The sequence below is a fragment of the Drosophila eugracilis genome, unplaced genomic scaffold (assembly GCF_018153835.1).
Source record: "Drosophila eugracilis isolate 14026-0451.02 unplaced genomic scaffold, ASM1815383v1 contig_2167, whole genome shotgun sequence".
Classification (NCBI taxonomy): domain Eukaryota; kingdom Metazoa; phylum Arthropoda; class Insecta; order Diptera; family Drosophilidae; genus Drosophila; species Drosophila eugracilis.
The window spans coordinates 605,795-622,533 of NW_024573052.1; the positions used below are offsets into that span (position 1 = coordinate 605,795).

Here is a 16,739-nt window from a genome sequence, read left to right on the forward strand (position 1 = left end):
TTATTTGGGGTTAGGGTATTATGGTAAGGTGAAACAATAAACACCAAATAAAGCATTTGTCAGATATCCATAAAAGAAGAGAGGCGGTGGAAGAAGCAGAAATAATAATATTGTTTAAATATTAAATTATTACAACAAAGTGTGCATAAATGAATATGGAATGATGCAAATGGAAATGCATGACACGTCGAGGCACGATTGCAGTTGCTGTTGTTATTGTTGTTGCCCCAAATGGGATTGGAGCTTAAGTTTTTTTTTGGGTACAGGGAACTCGGATTGCGGATGACATAACCCCAAACGTCAAATGTGCCAATGGCAAATTATAGGTTATCGGTTTGGGTTTCCCTTTAAAACTGATCCTTCTCCAGAAGAACACAACTCTCTGTCCTAAAATACCACCCTTCACCTCAGAAAAGAAAACACAACAACCAACTAGGAAAAAAAAAATAAATAGTATTGTCGCGACGTTGATCGTTCAACGCCCATTGCAGGTTGCAATTTGCAAAAGATCGAGGGAATTTCAGGCGGGGAGGGACACAGCCTAAAAATGCCGTGCTAAATTCTTTAGAAGCTTAAAAATAAACCGTTTTCTAGTTTTGTATTTTTGACTTTCACTCGGACGCACTCTGTGAAATATTTGCCGTGCTCATTGGGAATTTCTGCATCATCTCGTGCTAATGCTAATGTTCTCTTCGCTTCGTTCTTCTTCTTTTTGCAGCACGCGAATTATGTGAGGCAGGCGGCAGAGGATTATCTGGCACGGCGACAGGCCCGCAACAAATCGATGACCCGCTCGATGACCTCGGGTCTGGCTGGGCCAATTCTAGCCCTGGGCAATGTCCATTATCTTCCGGCCGCCAAGAGTGGCACCTTCTTTTCCCGCGATAATGTGTCGAACTTTATAACCTGGTGCAGGTATGTTAGGAAATCCTTAATTTTCTAACAAAAATCTCCATTCTATATCCTTTAAACCCGTAGAAAAAGCCTTAAGATCATCGAGTGCCTGCTTTTCGAAACGGACGATCTGATCATGCGCAAAAACGAAAAGCATGTGATCCTGTGCCTCTTGGAGGTGGCACGCCGTGGTGCCAAGTTTGGTAAGTTTCTAAGAGTTCAAAGACTTGGAAATCTAACTAATGAAGTATTAACTATAAAATGCTCCTGTAGGAATGCTGGCTCCCATGCTGGTGCAAATGGAACGACAAATCGATCGAGAGATCGCCGCCGACATCAAGGCCAATGGTGTCGGTTCATCGGAAAACGGTACCCAAACGGAGGCCATAAATTCCGGAAATAGTACGGCCACAACGACGACAATAACGACCACTACGGTGGAAACGGATCTGTATGATGACAGTGATGATTCGGAGACCGAAGATGATGGCGATGAGAGTCCCGTGCTGATGTACGGCCCTCAGCCTCAGATAATCACCAACGATCTGAAGAGTCTCGACGAGATGGTAAGTGAAACGAATTCAATTTTCTATTAACTAAATTTAGTTAGTTTAAGGAATTATTAAAAATAAGCGTTCTGTAATGAAATTCTAGTATTATTCTTAAAATTCAGTTAAGAGCAAGTCTGTTTATGATGCAGAATGAAGCCGGGCTTCTTGCCACCAATCGCCTTTGAGTGAGCCAACTTGGTTGCTGATATCAGATCTTTCCGCTTTTGGTTTCCATTTTCCCGCAGGGCTTTCCGCCTAAGTTTGCGTTCCTTTGGTGTCCCAGTCCCACTCCCAATGTCCACTTTGGGTTTTCTCTTTTATATTTTAGGTTTTTTTCTCGGTTTATTTCTTTTTTTTGTTTCTGAGCTGGCTTAACTCACGATTTTGTTTGTTATTGTTTTGCTTGGGCTGCTGTTGTTGTTGTTGCTAGTTTTCTCATGTCCATTTTTAGCCATGGCTAAGTTTCCAGTTACAAAAAAAAAACAGGCCGAAAACAATACCAAAACAAATCAGAAGCAATTGAAACTGGGACTTTGGTTTTTCCTCGTCTTTTTTTTTTTTTTTTTTGTTTTTCGTTTTTCGGGGTGTTATGAGGGTTTCCCAGATTTGCCTGCTGCCATGTTGAGATGTCAAATTAATTTGACAAGATGACGATGTGCCAACAACAATTACAACAATTGCAATTGTCAATGTAATTGCAAGTGTGACGACAACAGCAGCAGCAGCAGCAGCAGCATCAGTGATCAACAAAGGATGAGGATTGGTCAGGCGCAATGGAAAATCATTGACGGCCAAACTAATGAAAGCCATGCAAACATTTCCTCACGCCGCCAGCAACATTGACAACATACAGCAACATGAGCAACAGCAGCAACAATGTTCGACAGCTGGGGGATGGATGGTCGCTGGATGGATGGGACATGGACCTGGACATGGACATGCACCTCTCCTTCTCCTCTTGCTTTGCAACCAAAAATCCACTCCGAGGCAGCCAATCAATTTGTGCAGCCACAGCAACAGCAACAGCAGCAACAGCAACAGCAGCAACAGCAGCAGCCAAATCAGCAAATAGCCTCAACAACTTGTCGAAAATCAAATGATGTGCCACCAACAGCAGAAACGAAACAAAAAGAAATGAAAAGAAAAAGCCACGATCATTTGTCGACTCCAAAAGTCTGGAGCTGTGGAGCTGTAGAGCTGTGGAGCTGCGGAGCTTTAGAGCTGCTGGCACGTCCGCATCGCCGCTGTCTGTCTTTTTGGTCTCCAGTTGCTGTTGGTTGGCTGGTTTGTTGGTTGGTGGCATGCGATTTATGGTTAGGCCAGGATCACATCGCTATCCCCATCGCAATCCATGGCCAGCTAATCTCGTATGCGTCAGAGTCACGCCGATCCCCGATCTCTGGCAGATCGCTGGCGGATCGTTGGCTGGATCGCTTGGATTCCACCTCCCTCTATCCAAGGAGCTAAAAGATTTATTGTCATGTCGGTTCCAGCTTGGAGCCACCATGGAGTTGGAGTAGTAGCTGCATCTCAAGCTCCACCTAAGCACGCATCCCATCTCAGAAGGAGTTGCAAAAGTTCAAAGGTGCCAATGCGTTGCTGCTCAGCTTCAAACTGCCACAAAGTACAGTAGCAATGGGTTCGACTCACAGTTGGGGGAGACCAAGTTGCTGGCAGAGAAGTTGACGATGGAGATGAAGGTGGGGTTGGAGCCAGGGCCAGAAATAAAATTACACTGAAAATGTATTTATTGATACATTTTAAGGAAGATTGTTAAAAAAACCTTTAAAAACAACTTTAAGGAAGTCAGAACTTTCTAATATTAATATAATATCACCAAGTTGGTAAGCAAAGTATAGTTAACCCAAGAACCTTTTTCAAAAAGTTGATTTTGAAAAATCGATAAGGAATTTTTGTAAGTGGAGAATCAGACCCAAAGACATGCCAGGCCAAGTCGTCATTTGTTTGTCTGCCGCCGCCCGCTGGGACGGACTACTGATGGTGGAGCCGATGCTGACTGGTCTTGCCATGGATCCCATGGCTCCCTAGGGCAAGGGTAGCCCCTCCAGGCCCCTCCATGCCCCTCAATCCTCTCGATTCGCCGCCCCTGCGGATCATTTGTTTGTTGGACAATGGCAGCGCGTGAATTTATGCAGTGAAAAACTATTTGGTGACCCCGATGCTCGTCGCTTTGCTCCTTCTGCTTCTGCTTCTCCTTCATCTCCACCCCCACCTTCACCTTCTTCTCATTTTTTGGCCAAACTGCAACTACAAACTGCCACTGTAGAAGTCAGGGAGTTAGGAAGTCGGGGAACTGATCGGGTCAGGCTTATGCAACGCTTAGGGTCAGCCGAGGGGGAAGGTAGCCAGAGGATTTGGACACTTGGAGTCAAGAGTTTTCCACTGCAGATCTCGGGAAGTTAGTATAGGCCCCTGAGAACATTGAGAGCTTCGATATGGGAGGCCTTACAAATATTTTTCCTCACTTAATTGGCCAACGACTTATACAATGATACAGATAAATGCTAATTAAATCAATTAATTTTACTCACAATACCTGTCATCATTACTCATTTTTATGGGCATCCGTTGAAATGTATTTAGTTTGCAATGGACTATTATGGCAGATAGCTCTGTAATTTAATCATTTTGAATAAGTGATATATGGTTATTATTAATGATCACTTGTTGGTTTTTCATTTTTCATAACATTTTTTTTTCCTTTCCTTCCTTTCATAGGTCAGGGATCTGGTTGAAAAGTGCACATGCCCCTCACAGTTTCCCATGGTCAGAGTATCCGAGGGCAAATATCGCATCGGCGACACTAAAGTTCTAATCTTTGTGCGGGTAAGTAAATCCTAAAAGCCAAGTGACATTGGCCTTATTGACCTGGCTTCCACTTGCAGATTCTACGTTCTCACGTGATGGTGCGCGTCGGTGGCGGTTGGGACACATTATCCCATTATCTGGACAAGCACGATCCTTGCCGTTGCCGCGCCCAACATCGCAGTTCTGTGGCAGCCCGCCTTGTTCCCCGCCAGTCACCGAATCACAACCCCAGCAATGGCATCGAGCTCCACAAGGCACAGGTGATATTCGAGAGGTGAGTGCCTGCTATATAGTTCAGTTTTTAAAGATATATCCAAATACACTCTATATCTTCCTTTTGCAGGTCACCACCAGCAGCTCGTCGAGTTTTCAACAGTCCTAATTGCAATGGCGGATCAGGAGCATCGGCAGGAACAGGCTTAGCCAGCGGAACAGGATTATCAACAGGAGCAGGAACAGGAGCTGTGGGCTTAGCCCCAACTCCGCCGCTTCAGAACGGCCACAGTCTGTCGCCGAATTCAGGAAAATACCGCAGTCGCAGCCCAACGCCGCAGCGCAAGTTTCTCAACCAACAGACGAACGGAGGAAGCAGTGCATCCGCAACGGGATCCAGCCAGACAGTCACCACAGAATCCCCCAACAGCCAGCTACTGGGATCGCCCAGCTTGGCCAGGCGTTCCATGTCGCCAAGTCCTCGTCGTTTAATCGACATGCGTAAGAAACAGAACTCCTTGGATTCGTATAGTAGTGGTCCGAAATCGCTGCCCGGCTATAGTTGCTCCTTGGAGGAGGCAAACGGAGGTTCTACTGTCGGATCGGCAGCAGGTGGAGTGAGTACAGTATCGGGCACTGCAGCGGAACAGGGTGGCGCCAACAAATTCGAGAATATCAGTGATAATGGAAGTGAAATCAGCGACGAAGGCTACCGCAGCCTGGGCGTCATCCAATCGGGTGCCCAAAAACGTGAGTCCCTACACAGTCAGGCCTCCATTGAGGACGCTGAAAGCAATGGTGAGTTCTGAACTTCCCCGCCTTATTATACTTCCTTAAAGTCTAACTTCTTCCCTTACTATTTTGCAGCGCGTCTGGATCAGACCTCAAGTGACTCGCAGATCTCGCCCTCCGATGAGCCGGCGGAAAAGACAGCCGTGGATATTTTGGAAGTGGAAGATCTAAATGGCCAGGATCGTGAAGAGGAGCACGAGGACTATTCCGTGTGCGATGGTCCACAATCCTTGCCAGCGATTCTCTCCGGAGCCCAAAAACTAAACGACAAATTCGAGCAATCCGGAGTCTTTATAACCGACGATGAGATCACTGTGGACATGGCCAAAACCGAGGATCAATCCGCGACTCGTGCCACGGGTGTTCCAACAACCAATTTAAGCAAGATTCCGCGATCCCCGCTGGCGCAACGACGCCGCCGTAGTAGTATCGATAATAGTACATGCAGTGGAGCCGGTGGAAGTCTACAGGATTTGAGCAGCCGATCGGGATTACCGGCTCCGGCTTTCAGCCGTAAGCAGCCTGTTTATCGATCCGTGCGAACGCGTAATTCTACTGGAACTACAGCTGCTCCAGTGGCACCACCTCGATCCCGTCAAGCCACCCAATTGCCCATGGTGCGTGATGTCACGAATACGTGGAGTGGACGAGCTACGGGGGCACCCAAAAGGAGACCTCAATGCACCGCCGATACCTTTGTGGCTCCCTCAAATGGAACAGCAGCGGGAGGAGCAGGATTCTTTGAACGAAATGGCAAGGGCCGCTCCTCGCAAATCCTTTACGACAGCAATGGCCGACGGGTGAGAAGTGGAGCACCGGGATGTACCAGTTCGCTGACCACGTCCCCTGTTAAGAACCATGCCTCCTCACCGCTGGCGCAACAACTCCTGGAGGCGGCAAGCAGCGCCAAGAACGATGCCCAGATTCTAGAGAAGATGAAGTCCCTGCTCTCACGCTATGCGGCTGGTAACCAAGCGAAAGCAGGAGCAGTACCTGGGGCAGCAGCAAATAAGAATAATAGTAATGGCAAGAAGACACCGGTCTATGAAGACTTTACCACGGCCTGGGTGCACAGCAACGGTAATCTTGAGCGTTCGGAGAGCTGTTCTCCACCGGCTAAGGCTCGATCTAAAAGGAGTTCCGCTGCAAGTTCCTGTGAGAGCAACAACTCAAATGCAGGAGGAGCAGGAGCAGCAGGATCATCGAGTGTGGTATCACCTAGACGGGAGAGAGGCATGTCCAAGATCCCGGCGCCAGTTCGCCATCACACAGAGCTTTACTAGCAGCGCCGGAGGACGCCAAGCGTCCAGGTCCGTTTCCAAGCCAAGTCGAGGGTTTTCTGAAAAGCCTCCAAGCGAGCAGAGGAGCAAGCAGATGTGAAGTGAAGATGTCAAATGACTTGGGAATTTTGGGGGTATAAGATAGGGATAAGATAGGGTTAAAGCCAAGCTGGAATTGTCTGCTGCTGCTACGTCGTGTGTGTGTGCGTGGAGATCAGAGTAAGGATAGAGTATCTAAAGATTTGAGCCCAAAAGATAAGGTTTTTTTAATGAGGCCATAGAAAGTTGAAGAAAGAACCCCAAGAAAACCTTCTGGTATATATATATTTCGCCAGGAGTGAGCCATAGCTATAGGATAAACCCAAATCGGAATCAGGATCGAAAAAATGTCGAGTGAAGAAAGCAAAACTGAAACTGCCTCAAGGACAGACAGGTCAGAATCCCTAGCAGCCAGAGACCCCTAAGCATATCTCCCTTATCAACAGCTCTAAGTCTGAGCATTTTATCTCTCTTTAACTATAAACTATATTGTGTCCCCCGCTGTAATCGTCGTTATATAATCTCTCTACGTTATCAACTCTCTCTTTCCGTATAACCACTAAAATATAAACAAGCTTCAATTCCCTAAAGCTTTATATTTCCAAATAAGTCAGTTATTATTTTTGCAACTTCATAAAATACCAAATATATAAGCATTTGATTTGTATTTAAAGCTACGATTTTTTTGGGATAGCCCAAGTTTTAGCTTTGATCTGCGCTGATCTAGGGTAATGATTATATTATACCATATATGCAATCCAATTTTGAGACTCGAGTAAAAAATTTTAAATCAATTTTTTGTCTAGACCTAGAACAGGAATTTTAAATCTACACAAAAGCCACAAGCAAACCAATATCGGTTATATATATATATACATATATATCTATTTAAAATCATACACACAAAATCGCAAATACATAAAGGACGCAATAAATAGTTTTCTAGAAATTTTTAAAACGTAAAGCCAACAAAATTCTTAAGATTCGATTTGTAGCGAAGCAGAATTAAATTATTTTTGTACGCTTGAGATCAGGATGAGAAGGAGAGATCGTGGGATCTGGAAAGATGAATAGCTTTTAGACAACTCGACTTTTACAGTATATATATATACAATAAAGAGTGGATTCGGTTAGGGATATAGCAAGCAAGCATAGCTAGGAAATGAAGCGACCGCCCTACCCCGCAAACACCTCCGATAAGTGGGTGCTCCTTAGTCCTTCGGGAACTCAAAAATCACGCTCTTCAAAACCCACAAAACCTGCGCCACCAAATACACACACACACACACAGACACACATCACGCCATGAATACAGTGCGTTTCGAGATTGTAAGGCAGTTATAAAAAAAAGTTTAGTTTGAATTTAATGATGAATTACCGTTTAATCACATGATAAATTAATACAAAATCAAAAAAAGACTATCGAATTAATAACCTATAACGAAAGCGATGATATAACAGCTATAAAACGCACTGTATTTGCTAGCTACCTTATGACACCTATAAACATAAAAACTATATAAAACACAAAACAAGAAAAACGGTCACAAAAAAAAGGAAAATAACTGAGAAACTATAGCTTTTGATGGGACAGAAGGATATCGTTATATAAAGTTAATAAACGAACGAACCATAGCATAATTTTCAGAATCCTTAAACTTTCTACAACTATGAAAAATATAAATTTTATAATTTTTTTTTTTTTTTCGTTAGCTTTAGCAATGTTAACATATAGTTTAGTACATCGTACCTATGGATCATATAACTATATAGATTGTAAATTGTGTTTGTCTAATTGCTCTCCAATGTTGTATAGTTCTTATGTACTCGTAAAATCGGCCTTAATGTTCAGTCTGTCGATACCTTATATCAATTTTATATTATATAATTATTTTATTTTTTCATTTTGTATAATTTCTATTTGAATTTAAGTTGCGATTTTCAGCTTTTTATTGTACACCAAATGGATACCAATTTATGTATAGAATCGAAGTGGCGAATAAGATCGCAACCAAAATAATTAATGATTAATTGTTTAACAATTAAATTGTTCCAATACACACACACACACACACACACACATAGACAAAAGAAACATCCACACATACACACCTGACCCGTGGTGTAATTATAATTATAGAGAATTAAGCAATTTTCCCCGATTTTCATGCCAAAAGGCTGATAAAAAATCAAACGAAAAAGAGGAGCATACAGACATTGCACCACGGGTTCTCGAGCGCTGGCCATGATGAGCATCGCCATCGAGTCGCATCGCATATAATATATATATATAAATATATGTATTTGGATATATATCGCAGAACATATAAAGTGTATTTTAAATACAGCTAAAAGTGTAATTATCAATTCATTTCGAAAGCAAACTAACTATTACAAATGGAATAGATTAGACCGCAAGGGTGTACTCTAAGCGAACAGCAGCATAATTGATTTTAATCACAAGAATTTAATTAATAAAAGCCTATATACAAATATATATATAAAAAAAAACATCAAACATTCGTTTTAACTTAATGCCCTCGTAGGGGTTTTATTTATCCACATATACAAAGTGTGCTGGAATCAAAGCAATGCTTAGGTATTTAGCAATACATTTAGTCGGTTGGATTAATTTAATATCTAGAGATCGCCGAAGGAATCCATCCCATCGCCCGCTTCAGCGCCAAGCCTGGCCTTTTCCTGACTTCCGGTCCAGGCCTTGGCAATCATTTGCTTCGTCTTCGAATCACCTTCATTGTACATCTTCTTCATGATATTTACCAGCATTGATTCGGGATTATCGTTATCCTTGGCCAATTCGGTGTCCTGCTTCTGTTTCAGTCGCTTTTGAATGGCGGTCAGCACATCCCAGTTCTCGCCCTCCGTGGCTTTCTTAAGATATATGGCCACCATGTCCGTCTTGATCTTTCGGTAGCTCTTATCCACATCAATAAGGTGCAGCAGATTGTTCACACTGAGACCATAGTCCTTGCCTTGGACATCGCGCACATGCAACTTCAGTGAAGTCGGTGTGTAGTTGACTGTAACGTCGTCCTCCGAACATCCTTGCACGCCGTTTACGGTTATGAATAGCTTCACGTACTTGGCACTCTGGTCCCAGCCGTAGTCGGTCAGCTCGTGCAGATATCTAGGGATCGTAAGAAGGTTACTAAATATCTTCATACTTCCAAAATTTGTATTTCCCTTTGGTGCCTGTATTTAGATAGATATTTTTGTAATCAATTTCGGATAAATCTTGAACTAGACTATATAAGGTGATATATGATGAAAAAGTTAGATTCTTATTACTCTTGAGTTGTCATGATGACAATTTTGAAACAGGATTACCAAGGATATAGTATTCTTTAGTAAATTATAACGAATATTAGGCAAGATTTCAAGCCGAGTACGATGAGTCTATCTGAGACTTTATAAACCTCGTGTGCTGGATTTCCTATACTGGCCGGATTTGAAGCACCCCACCACCTACCTCTTGGATTCGCTGGATCCGGCAGCCTCCCGTTCCGCCGCAATTTTTGCCTTCACCTCCAGGTTGACGATCTCCCGTTCCGCCTCCGCTTTTGCCGTAGTCAGCACGCCTTTTACGCGGGCACTTTTCGCCTGTGCCAAAAAGGCCGCAAACTCGGCTACATCGCTTTTAAGCTGTTTATCCAGAAATTCGAATTATTAGTCCTTTGACAACCGAACTCCAGACCATTTAGACTTACCTGTTCCAGAGCCATTTTATTTGTAATTCAAAAGGCAGCTGAATGATTTCGTAAAATCGCAGAAATTTCGAGCAATTCAATAACGCCGGCGCCAGCACTGAATAAACTAAAAAACGGCAAACGCGTGGGGAGAACAAAGCACATTTTCAGGAAATACTTTTTTTGGTATTTTTTTTAGAATGATATTCAGTATCATATACACTGGTTATTAGGGAGAATTTTAAAAACATGCTGAGGGAAATTCTTTAGAAGTTTAAATTGGTAATTACATCAAAATACTAGAATTAAGAACAAAAGCTAAAAAGATTGGTTTTCATTTCCCCCGCCAGTTGACGAGTATGACCAGTTGGGGAATACCAGACGTTTCGGTATTTTAGGCACAATAACGGCAAACACACTGGTCCCTATAGTCTTAAAAACCAACGATGGTACCGAACCGGCTGGAACCGAACCATCGATATTATCAATAGTGCCATCGATGATTTGATACCACCGCGAAACGCCGACGACCGTATAATCTAGACAATACGACCCAGTGCCCAGTTAATGTGCTTCATCCAGGGAAACCACTTCCAAAAATCGGACGCTGCGCCATTGCCAGAGTTCCGGGATTAAAGGGCGGCGCAGCAGGCTTCTGATATCGGGATTCCGGACAGGGGGAAAGGCATTAAGTGAGTAGGCATTGCCCTATCCGGCAATGCCAGCCATAAGGCAACTGTGTCAGTATGAATCCTGAACACTAGAAGCATATTGCCCTTGATTTTGGTCTCGATATCTAAATTATTTATTTTTCAAAATTTTACAATTTAGTTTTAGAACCATAAATAAGCCGATGCCTAGGAAAAGTGTGCTTCTTAGCAATAATGGCCGATCGTGTTTTATGCCAGGAGTTGGCAACGCCCGGGAGTCACTTTCGCCGCCCCAAATCAGGAATTGCAAACCCCAATATGGTGTTTGCCAATGGGGGAGGATCCTGTCGAGCAACTTCAAGGCAGACTTATAAGCAACAACAGCAGCAGCAGCAAAGACAAATACCTCAGCAACACTGCAACAGTTCAGGAACTGGCGCCGGTACCCCAGGAAGATATATGGTGAACCCAGCTGTGGAGGAGCAGCCTGTGGCCCCCGGAGCTGAAACAGTTGGCTTGCCAGTCACCCCGCGAACAACCAAACAGACACGCAACAAAAGCGAAGGTTTGTAAAGCGAATCTGCCTACTACAGAAAAATTTCCAATACTAATATATTGTCCCTGTTTATAGAAGCCATAAATGATCTCCTTGTTCGAATTCCGGATATTGGCAAGCTGTTTGATGTGCACAGCCGGATTGGCAATGGAACCTTTAGCACTGTGCTTTTGGGAACACTACGGCGGGAATCGCATCTGCCGGACAGTCTGCGGCGCAAGTTCGCTATTAAACATCATATACCAACTAGCCATCCGGATAGGATAATGAAGGAGCTGCAGTGCATGACCAAAATGGGGTAGGTCCTTAATCCGTAATCCCTTGTTATCCTTTAGTATTCCCTCATATCTGTACACCCACGTACACTTCTTCGTCCTCGTCTGCGTCAAACGCCGTTAAACGACGTCAGCCGGTAGCCGCTCCATCTACGTCATTGCAATTTATTTCTCCGCATGAATGAGCGAGATGGCGAGACTATAGCGTTCGTTTATTGCACTTTCACACGCCATTCACGTGCCCATTTACAGTTACATTGAAGCCCTCTTTGCACAGAGAAAAAATATTACCCTCAGTACAGAAATTCGCATCAATCACTTCAGTTCAATATGCGCATAACGTTAGATCTTGATAAATACTCTTTAAAATTTCAATTCAAATAGATACTAACACCTTTCTATATACATGAAATATGTTTGAAATGTTTATCATTATCAGTTACATGTTTATTTAAAACAAAATGGGTTAATAGGTCAGAAAACCCACACAAAAACTAGTCCAAATTCTACAACTGTCCAGTATATTCAATATTTGATCAGCTTAAATACTATTTTCTTATCAAAATAAACTAATCAACGAAGAAAAATGCAAAATGCAGAGACAATCATCAAAGTATATAAAATTTTGCTCTCTGTGACAGCTGTAATGTTTGTTTACAGGCCGCGCACATCACACATGCGTGGTTTTGAGTACAGACGCTAGCATATCCTGCAATCCCAGCCGTCTGTTATCGATTGCCATGCCCCGCCAGTCGATTAGATTAGGCGTAGTCTCAATCCAAATCAAAATCGGTTCAATACCGCCTCGAACCGGAGGAGTTAGGGCGGTATCGGCGTCATTGGTCAGCTCATCAGAGCCGGCTGGATAATTCTCCTTCTCTCTTCTCCACATCGTGATAGAGAGAGTGGGCAGGGGATAATAGTGGGTATTGTGTGTGTGTGGGCGACGTTGCGTGTTTGACATTAGCCGGCTGCCTCCTGATTACCCATCTTTTGCCCCTCGAAGACCCAATGCCTGCTGATTTTGTGTCTATTCAAGCAATTTGCGCAAATTCCACAGACCCAATTGCGTCACAGCCGACGATAATTATGACTGGGCCATGCCGAGTGCTCCCTCACGTATTCACATATGCCGTATGCCCATCGCCCAGTTCGCAAATCGCATCTGCCAAATCGCCCATCGCTCACCTCTCACAAATGTGATGTTCAGTTGGTTGGAAAAGTAGCTAAATATTTTACCGAGTGTATAAAGAAAAGATACATTTTGCCCTCAACAACATTATTGCATTCCCAATAACAAAATGAAATATTGATTTATGTCGATATGAAGAAGGTAGTTTGAATATAAATATTTACAAAAATATTTAAATATATTAAAAAAGAAAACGTTTTCTGAAACATTTGGCTAAAAAAAAAGCTAGAATCCACGGCAACACTTGTTCTGAGTGACGTAGAAGCGCCTTTCTCTGCCTCACCTAATCTCTCTTTCATAAAATGTGGGCGGAAGTGCGGAGGCGTCTCTGTTGTTGTTTACGCACAGGGCACACAATTCAAGAGCAACAAGAAAGGGAAAGCTGGCTTGAATTAATCCGCTTAACCAGTCAAATCATTTTATCGCATTCGTATTATGTAAATTTTTTTGCATCTTTAAAAATAGCTTTGGAGTAGGTGGCAGACATAGTCCTGCTTTGTATTCAAACCATAAGTAACCATCTAATCTAATGATTTCTCCCTCTTTCCAGGGGAACGGATAATGTGGTGGGCATCCACTGTTGCCTACGATGCGACGCCTCCGCCGCCTTTGTAATGCCTTATATGGCACATGACCGATTCCATGACTTTTACACTCGGATGGATGTTCCCGAGATCCGGCTGTATATGCGCAATCTCCTGGTGGCCCTACGCCATGTCCACAAATTTGACGTCATCCATCGCGACGTAAAGCCAAGCAACTTTCTCTACAATCGTCGCAGGCGTGAGTTTCTTCTGGTGGATTTTGGCCTGGCCCAGCATGTGAATCCCCCGGCTTTGGGGTCTTCAGGAGCTACCGCCTCATCCGCTAGTAACAACAATAACAACAGTAAACGACCTCGTGAAAGGGAAACAGCGGAGGCAGTTCAGCATAGTGGTCCAGCGGATGCTGGTTTAGGCGGAGCTGTAAAGCGTATGCGCCTGAACGAGGAGTCTAACAACAAGATGCCCTTGAAACCGGTTAACGATATTGGCCAAAGTGATTTACAGCAGCCAGGTGGAGATGGCTCCAGTCTTGTCCAGCAACAGCCTGTGCAGCAGCAGCAGCATACGCAGTTAGATCAAACACCCTCAACCCCATCTGGCAGCAAGTACAATACGAATCGAAATGCCTCATCAGCGGCGGCCAATAACGCCAAGTGTGTCTGCTTTGCAAATCCTTCAGTTTGCCTTAATTGCCTGATGAAGAAGGAGGTACATGCCTCCAGGGCAGGAACACCTGGCTATCGGCCGCCTGAGGTGTTGCTTAAGTATCCAGATCAAACCACTGCCGTGGATGTCTGGGCGGCAGGTGTGATTTTCCTTTCAATCATGTCGTCTGTCTATCCATTTTTTAAGGCCCCCAATGATTTCATTGCCCTGGCCGAGATTGTTACGATTTTTGGAGATCAGGCGATTCGAAAAACAGCTTTGGCATTGGAGCGCATGATCACATTGAGTCAAAGATCAAGGCCTCTTAATCTGAGAAAGCTGTGCCTACGTTTTCGGCATCGTGCAGTTTTTAGTGATGCCAAGCTCCTGAAGAGCCATGAATCAGTGGACGGACGGTGCGAAGTGTGCCGAAATTGTGATCAGTACTTCTTTAACTGTCTGTGCGAAGATAGTGAATATTTGACGGAGCCATTGGATGCCTACGAATGTTTTCCGGCGAGCGCCTACGATTTGCTACATCGTTTGCTGGAGATTAATCCCCATAAGCGTATAACCGCGGATGAGGCACTAAAGCATCCGTTCTTTACGGCCACCGAGGAGGCAGAGCAAGCGGATCAGGATCAGGTGGCAAATGGAGCACCGCGCAAGGTTCGCCGGCAACGGTATCACAATCACAAGGCGGTGTCTGCCACCATGGAGCAACTGAAACAACAGGTTGCCCTTGATCTGCACCAGTCGGCAATCAACAAGCTGTGAAACTAGTCCTCACCGCCCATTTGTATATAAACTATGCCCTAAATCACATATCACGATTGTATATAGACCACACCACCAACACCACCACCCGAGCACATCTCATAACTGCACCCAGACCCTAAAAATGAACTCGTCCAGTGTACAGTGTCCAAGTGCCCCAGCTCGGCCGCATCTACTTACCTCATGTTGCAGGAAGGAAATGAAAACCAAATGAAGCACACAACCCATACGCGCACATACGAGGTGTGTTCAAAAAGTAAGGTGACTTTTCAAATTTCTCGGGCAACATATTTTCGATTATCGTTTTTTTTGTTTTGTTATATTGGTACACTCTTCCCTAACATCTGTACCAAGTTTCAATGGAACATCCTCTTTTGTTTGGTTGTGAGAGGCGTAAAGTTACAAGTTGTTTTGCGAGCTCGGCGATTTTTTGCTTTTTTCGGTCTTGGCTCGTCTGGGCTCTTCCATTGGGACGATTGGGCTTTGGTTTCGATATCATAACCATATACCCATGATTCGTCACCAGTTATGACCCTTTTGAGTAAATCTGGGTCGTCGTTGACGTCATTCAACAGCTCTTGAGCGATGCTCATGCGACGGTTCTTTTGCTCAAAATTCAGCAATTTCGGAACAAACTTCGCTGACACACGACTCATACCCAAAACGTTTGAAAAAATTTCATGGCACGAGCCAAGCGATATACCGACATCTTCAGCAACTTCTCTGATAGTGATTCGACGATTTTCCAAAACAATTTTCGTCACTGCTTGAACGTTTTCATCAGTTGTTGACGTGCTTGGGCGTCCAGAGCGAGGCTGGTCATTGGCATCTTCCCGGCCATCTTGGAAGAGTTTGTACCACTTGTACACATTTTTTTACTCAGAACAGTTTCACCGTATGCCACTGTCAACATTTCAAGTGTTTCAGAGCACTTAATTTTATTTTTTACACAAAATTTGATGCAAATCCTTTGATCCATATTTTTCGATAGCAAAAAATCGCCGAGCTCGCAAAACAACTTGTAACTTTACGCCTCTCACAACCAAACAAAAGAGGATGTTCCATTGAAACTTGGTACAGATGTTAGGGAAGAGTGTACCAATATAACAAAACAAAAAAAACGATAATCGAAAATATGTTGCCCGAGAAATTTGAAAAGTCACCTTACTTTTTGAACACACCTCGTATATTTATAGAAACGTTTCAATCATGAACAATAGAAAAGGAATACCAAAAAGAAAAGAAAAAGTTAAGGATTATTGAAGTACGGCCGATAGGCTCGAAAGAATTGAATAGTTAAGATCCACAAAAGGCAGCCCCAAGTGCACGGTAACCGCCCAGTGGCAGGAAATCTGCACTATCCCATCATGTTGTATAGTTCGAATAGTCTTAGGCAACCTAAGTATAATTATTGTATATCTAAAAACCATGTGAGCAGATATATATGAAGAAGCGAAAATATATTTATACCTTGAAGAATGAATTAAGCCCTGATTTACTTAATTTTTTTTTTTTGTATAAAATAATTGGAGTTCTCATTTTGGGGCGATATATTTTAATATTTATTAATATTTTAGCAAATAACCATAAAATATTCAGAATACTTTGAAATAATAAAATCATAAATTACTTAAATTCCACACTTACCATAAATTTGACGCTTATTTACATTAAAAATGCCACCTGTAGCACTTAAAAAACAAAACAAAAAAGTAATCTCACATATTTTATTATCACTTAAAAAAAACAAAACAAAAAAATAATTTCAAACATATTTTATTATCACCAAAGATT

The 16,739-nt window shown here is 43.2% G+C and overlaps 3 protein-coding genes across 6 annotated transcripts in view; 2 read left to right on the top strand and 1 right to left on the bottom strand.

Annotated features, from left to right (window-relative positions):
• LOC108109726 (GAS2-like protein pickled eggs) overlaps positions 1 to 8,965 on the top strand; it is a 53,635-nt gene extending 44,670 nt beyond the window's left edge. For both annotated transcript variants that reach the window (XM_017218372.2, XM_017218373.2), the window contains exons 4-10: positions 719 to 915; positions 979 to 1,097; positions 1,168 to 1,460; positions 4,185 to 4,292; positions 4,352 to 4,548; positions 4,618 to 5,285; positions 5,355 to 8,965. In XM_017218372.2, coding sequence (XP_017073861.1) covers positions 719 to 915; positions 979 to 1,097; positions 1,168 to 1,460; positions 4,185 to 4,292; positions 4,352 to 4,548; positions 4,618 to 5,285; positions 5,355 to 6,562 — 2,790 coding nt within the window. In that variant the 3' untranslated portion in view covers positions 6,563 to 8,965. The remainder of the gene's footprint in view (positions 1 to 718; positions 916 to 978; positions 1,098 to 1,167; positions 1,461 to 4,184; positions 4,293 to 4,351; positions 4,549 to 4,617; positions 5,286 to 5,354) is intronic.
• Positions 8,966 to 9,118: 153 nt separating this feature from the next.
• Positions 9,119 to 10,427, bottom strand: LOC108109730 (calcyclin-binding protein). Its single transcript, XM_017218375.1, has 3 exons — positions 10,327 to 10,427; positions 10,089 to 10,261; positions 9,119 to 9,746 (listed from the first exon to the last, which is right to left on the bottom strand). Exons 1-3 carry the CDS (start codon positions 10,339 to 10,341, stop codon positions 9,239 to 9,241), a joined length of 696 nt encoding a protein of 231 aa, XP_017073864.1. The 5' UTR covers positions 10,342 to 10,427; the 3' UTR covers positions 9,119 to 9,238.
• A 310-nt stretch (positions 10,428 to 10,737) lies between these two features.
• Positions 10,738 to 16,428, top strand: LOC108109737 (cell division cycle 7-related protein kinase). 3 transcript variants are annotated; one of them, XM_017218387.1, is made up of 5 exons: positions 10,738 to 10,997; positions 11,137 to 11,520; positions 11,587 to 11,809; positions 13,529 to 15,201; positions 16,142 to 16,428. In XM_017218387.1, exons 2-4 carry the CDS (start codon positions 11,190 to 11,192, stop codon positions 14,943 to 14,945), a joined length of 1,971 nt encoding a protein of 656 aa, XP_017073876.1. In that variant the 5' UTR covers positions 10,738 to 10,997; positions 11,137 to 11,189; the 3' UTR covers positions 14,946 to 15,201; positions 16,142 to 16,428. The 3 variants fall into 3 exon arrangements, with proteins under 3 accessions (XP_017073876.1, XP_017073877.1, XP_017073878.1); XM_017218388.1 differs by having other exon boundaries at positions 13,529 to 15,188; XM_017218389.1 differs by having other exon boundaries at positions 13,529 to 15,188; positions 16,166 to 16,428.
• The last annotated feature ends 311 nt before the right edge of the window (positions 16,429 to 16,739 follow it).

Excerpts from the sequence above, each read along its gene's own strand:
- LOC108109730 (XM_017218375.1), bottom strand. Across the intron at positions 9,747-10,088 it reads GGATCCAGCGAATCCAAGAG|ATATCTGCACGAGCTGACCG; the intron begins GTAGGTGGTGGG and ends TACGATCCCTAG.
- LOC108109737 (XM_017218387.1), top strand. The coding sequence starts at position 11,190 with ATGGCCGATCGTGTTTTATGCCAGGAGTTGGCAACGCCCGGGAGTCAC. Across the intron at positions 11,521-11,586 it reads GACACGCAACAAAAGCGAAG|AAGCCATAAATGATCTCCTT; the intron begins GTTTGTAAAGCG and ends CCCTGTTTATAG. Across the intron at positions 11,810-13,528 it reads CAGTGCATGACCAAAATGGG|GGGAACGGATAATGTGGTGG; the intron begins GTAGGTCCTTAA and ends CCCTCTTTCCAG.